Source organism: Cebus imitator, unplaced genomic scaffold (genome assembly GCF_001604975.1).
Source record: "Cebus imitator isolate Cc_AM_T3 unplaced genomic scaffold, Cebus_imitator-1.0 Scaffold189, whole genome shotgun sequence".
Classification (NCBI taxonomy): Eukaryota; Metazoa; Chordata; class Mammalia; order Primates; family Cebidae; genus Cebus; species Cebus imitator.
In genome coordinates this window covers 2291893-2297208 of record NW_016107504.1, presented here as the reverse complement: position 1 = coordinate 2297208, position 5316 = coordinate 2291893, and the positions used below count along the sequence as shown (strand labels likewise).

General features: G+C 36.8%; 1 protein-coding gene across 4 annotated transcripts in view; it reads right to left on the bottom strand.

Moving 5' to 3' along the window:
- COL4A5 (collagen type IV alpha 5 chain) overlaps window positions 1-5316 on the bottom strand; it is a 258298-nt gene that overhangs the window by 64246 nt on the left and 188736 nt on the right. For all 4 annotated transcript variants that reach the window (XM_037744956.1, XM_017546470.1, XM_017546471.1 and 1 more), the window contains one exon: window positions 659-826. In XM_037744956.1, the coding sequence (XP_037600884.1) occupies window positions 659-826 (168 nt within the window). The remainder of the gene's footprint in view (window positions 1-658; window positions 827-5316) is intronic.

Sequence of the window (5316 nt, the reverse complement as noted above, 5' to 3'; positions counted from 1 at the left end):
AGAAGAAAGAAAGAAAGAAAGAAGAAAGAAAGAAAGAAAGAAAGAAAGAAAGAAAGAAAGAAAGAAAGAAAGAAAGAAAGAAAGAAAGAAAGAAAGAAAGAAAGAAGAAAGAAAGTAAGTAAGTTAGTTCCTCAAACACTCACTTTTCTCTTTTGGGATCCTTTTTGTTGGAAGCCAGCTGCCATGGAAGGGGAGCAACTAGCCTTATACTACCGTAATGTGAGGAGTCCAAGCCATGTGAAGAGGCACCATGGATGATGAGATACCATGTGAGCCAATGAACACCCAGATGACAGAGAAGTACCATCTTAGAAGTAGATATTTCAGCCCCAAACACTCCAGTTGGCCATGTGGGTTAGAGATAAATGACTCAGTGAAGTCATCCCTTAATTCCAGAGCCACAGAATCTTCAGCAAAACTGAAAGGTTCATTTAAACCACTAAGTTTTGGGGTTGTTTGTTATACTATAACTGGAACTCTCACAGAGGAAAATGTGTAGTGAAAATAGCAAAGTCAGTTTCCTGCAGTCATAGATATTTAATACTCTTGCTTAAGGGATCACATCAATCTTGAAAAGTGTAACATGGAAATTATCTACCAAAGTCATATTAGTTTTATTTCCCTTAATCCAAATCAGAGAAAACTTTAAACAAATTACCTGGAAGTCCAGAGACACCTGCTTTTCCTGGAAGTCCTGGTGGTCCTGGAGGTCCTATAGGACCAGGTGCTCCAGGGATCCCTGGACTGCCTCTTTCACCTGGAGGTCCTGGAACATCAAGTCCAGGAGGTCCTGGATCCCCCTTCTCTCCTGGTATTCCATGTAAACCTAGTTAATGCAGTAGCAATATTAATAAGTACTGAAGCAGTTTTAAAAGATGTATCTGGTTATATTTCTAGTAAACAGTGATAGAACCCTGTGTATAACGGACCTAAAAGTGAGTTAGAGATACTTTTGACATCATGCACACAAAATAACTAAACAATCAGGCTTTAGGATTTTCAAGCTATTTCTGATGAAAGGTCAGTCTTTCCTTAATACCTAGCTAATCATGGACTAGTTTTTTTAAATGAAATACAATAAAAATTACTAAAACTGAAATAAAAAGCCAAAGACAGACAATAAAAGCCTACTTTTTTTGGTTATTATATTCAACAGATACAATTACACTATTAAATCGCTATAAATGTTTCTAAATGCTTATTGTCGATGTTTGTATTAATCCTATTGCAGACTGATAACAGTTATTCAACACTGGTCTACTGATCACACTTAAATTTGTATTGTTATAATGTATTACAAATTATTAGTACACATTTCTAGGAGCCCCCAAAATTGCTGATTACTAAGTAAGACACTTAAATGGACCTTTTAAATTTTATTTTAGCTTTGTTTTACACAGAGTTTTAATAATACATTAATAATAAATTATTGTTAGTATTTTTCATCAGCTTTTGTTTCTCCGATCAATATTTTACAGAAAAAAATGACACAGCAAAAACTATTTAACCTTAGTAAGTTTCGGTAAGACTGATTCCTCCCAAAAACAAGGTGGTTAAAAAAGAATATTTTTATTGGAAAATAATTACACTAAAAATACTGTGTAAATTCCTACTCCAAATCCTACTAGCCTTGCGACTTATGTGATTCACTTAACATTGTTGATCCTCATCTGCTAAATGGGGATCATCCCATAACCAAATGGAAACTAGGGGCTGAGCCAGACGATCATTTCAAGTGTCCTTTCAACAGTAAGATATAAATTTATTGTTGAAGATTCACTGGTGATTATTTTTGTAGAGAGTAAGACGCTAGGGTTTTAAGATCTGTTTTATGTTGTACTTCAGCACGGCCCTAAACCTACAAAATCCACTTTGAAGATTAGAGAATTACACTCAGTTGGCACAGTGGTGGTGCTTCCAATGTTGCCATTTTATAGTAAAATGCTATAAAAAGGAGAGAGAGATTTTATATTTGTGAAAGATGATACGATGCTTAACAATGAACATGATTATAGCTCTATATGGATCACTATCGTTATATTATAGCTTACAAAGATTTTTAATAGTTGGGTTTTCAATATAAATAATTTATCTTTTGAAACATGCTCTAAGTGAGCAGTTCTACAAAATAAGGAAAATAAACCAAAGAGTTAAATCTGGAGAAATGTTTGTTTTCCATGTTTAAAGCTTCACTTTAAGACATGGCTTTTGAGGAAGAACTAAGGTACCTGGTAAACCTGATGTTCAGGAGGCACGGAATTATAGTTCAGCATCAAGTTGAGCCAACCAAGCAGAAGTAAGTCGCAAAAAGATTCATTAGGTTAGGGGGCAAAAAAAACTAAGCGTTTATAGATTAGAACATAAAACTACAAACTGAAGTTATTAGACATTGATTCACTGCTATCATATATTAGGAATGAGTGAAAAAACTTATTCTAGGCATTGCTTAGATGTTTATATAGCATATTCTATAAATGAAGTGTATTTGCCAATAAAGACATAATAAAATATTTACATTCACAAAAGTATTACCTTTTGGTAAAGGTCAGTTTCATAATTGTTTATCTCTGACTTAATGATTTAAATAATCATTTTGGAATTTAAGCTCCTAAAGTTTAGTTCAAATTTCAAAATTAATTTAATTTTATTTTATCCTACAACAGGTTGGGTACAGATAAATCAATAATTAGCAGATGATTACGGAAAACAATTTGCATGCATTAGGTAAGGATTTCTTAATTCATTGTTATTAGTAGTAGTATTAATAACAGACGTTATGCTATACTACCTTGCAAAGCACAGATTTTTTTTCCATGAATACTGAGAATTATATGGCTATGTATACAGATGCAATATAGGGATATATTGCTATTTTAATTTATTGGCAGCTGAATGGAACCAGTTTATAAAAAAAGTAAAATTGCAAAAACATGTATTATTCATGAGAACTTTCCACACACACACATACAAATGCCCTCCCCCTACCCAAGGGTGTCATAGCTCCCTAAAGTGTTAAAAAACTATTTTCTCCTTCATCTATGAAAATGACATGAATAATTCATAAATATTTTCTAGGGTTTTGCTGTTGTTGTTTTGTTTGTTTTGATTCACAATAGTGGTGATGAATTTTTTTGTTCTTTAGCTGATTTAGCCATACACGTTTTCCTGAGACTGGAGAGGCATTGTAACACATTTGGTTCTGGTTATGTTATGATCTGTGAGTATGAAATGGAGTATATTTAACCGATCTCTAAAAAAATTCAATAAGGCAGTAATTGTATAGGTAATGGCCAAAGAAAATAACAAGAATAGAAGACCTCCATTTTTGCCTGGATTAGTAGGTCATGAGATGAGAAATATTTTGTTTCTAGTCCTTTGGCAATTTTTCTTTTATTTCCCTGCTATCAAATGCAAAACTGATATTCAAAGGGACCTTAACTTATAACCATGTGTTAAACTGTATAGTCTGCTTTGGAAAAGAGGCAAATAGTAAAAGCTTAATTAAATAATACAATACTTGAGTACAAAGGAAAGCCTGAAAAGCATAATGCAAACATTCTACAATATAGAGATGACAGTAGAATATTTTGCATTGCTTCCTATTGCAAAATGAAGTTCAAGTATATTAAATAAGCTCATTACAAAAACATTGATAGTTATAGTTTCAGCTATGCAGCATAAGTCAGGTTTATCAAGATATAAGTAATAGTCTCCCTGATCACCTTATTATTGAGATTTATGGACATAAATCGGGATTTTTTTTAATGAATTAAGATAATATTCTACTTTGGTGATGTAAATAAAATTTACTTAAAAAGTGAGTATACCAAGATGGCCAAACAGGAACAGCTTTGGAGTTAGTTCCCAGCAAGAACAACACAGAGGGTGAGTAATCACCGCATTTCCAAATGAGTTATTACTGCCCACAGACCAGGAGATTCCTGGGCTGAAAAGCATCACGAGTTTCCAGCATGGCTGTTTCAGCCGGTGCAGCAGGTCTCTGCACAAAATCTCACACAAATGTGGGCGGCCATTTCAACTGGTGCCTAGAACGCCTGGGAGACAGAGCTGCCCACTCAACTGAAAAAGAGGGGCCTGAAACAGGGAGCCAGGTGACCTGGCTCGGCAGGTCCAACCCCCGCAAAGACCAACAATCTGAAATGCTCTGGATTGAGAGTTTCACAGCAAGTGTAGCTGGACCCGGGACAGTCTAGCTCTGTGGGGGAAAGGAGTCCACCATTACTAAGGCAGTCCACCACTAGCAAGGCAGTCCACCATTACCGAGGCAGTCTGCCATTACTGAGGCAGACTGCCATATCTGAGGCAGTTCTAACTACACCTCTATAACAAAAACTACAAGGAAGTTCACACAAAAGGTGGGCAGGGCACATGACAGCTCAGCAATGCCTCTGCTGGCAGGCTGTGACTAGGTTACCTCCTACCTGGGCAGGGCATCTCTGAAAAAAGGCAGCAGCACATCAGGAGCTTATAAATAAAGCCCCAACTTCCCAGGACAGAGCACCTGGGAAAAGAGGTGGTTATGAGTTCCACTGCAGCAGACATAAACACACCTGCCCAGCAGCTCAGCTTGAAACAATGGAGCTCACAGCTCAGCATTTCAGCTCCAATAAGGGGCAGACTGTCTCCTCAAGCAGCTCCCTGACCCCTGTATATCCAAAGAGACACCTCATAAAGGAGAGCTCAGACTGACATCTGGCAGGTATCCTTGAGGGACAAAGATAATAGAAGAAGAAACTGGCAGAAACCCTTACTGTTCTGCAGCCACTGCAGGTGATCCCCAGGCAAGCAGGGTCTGTAGTGGACCTCCAGCAGTCCTAGAGCAGAGGGGCCTGACTGTTAGAAGGAAAACGAAAAAACTGAAAAAAAAACTTCATCATCAACAAAAAGGATGTCCACTCAGAGAACTCATCTGAAAGTCACCAACTACAAAGACCACAGGTAGATAAATCCACAAAGTTGGGAAGAAAACAGCATAAAAAGGATGAAAATACCCAAAACCAGAACACCTCTCCTCCTCCAAGGGATCACAACTCCTCACCAGCAAGGGAACAAAGCTGGATGGAGAATGAGTCTGATAAATTGACAAAAAGCCTTCAAAAGGTGGGTAATAAACTTCTCTGAGCTAAAAGAACATGTTCTAACGCAATGCAAAGAAACTAAGAACCATGAAAAAGGTTTGACAAAATGCTAATGAGAATAAACAGCTTAGAGAAGAATATAAATGATCTGATGGAGCTGAAAAACACAACACAAGAACCTCGCGAAGAATACACAAGTTTCAATAGCCGAATCAAG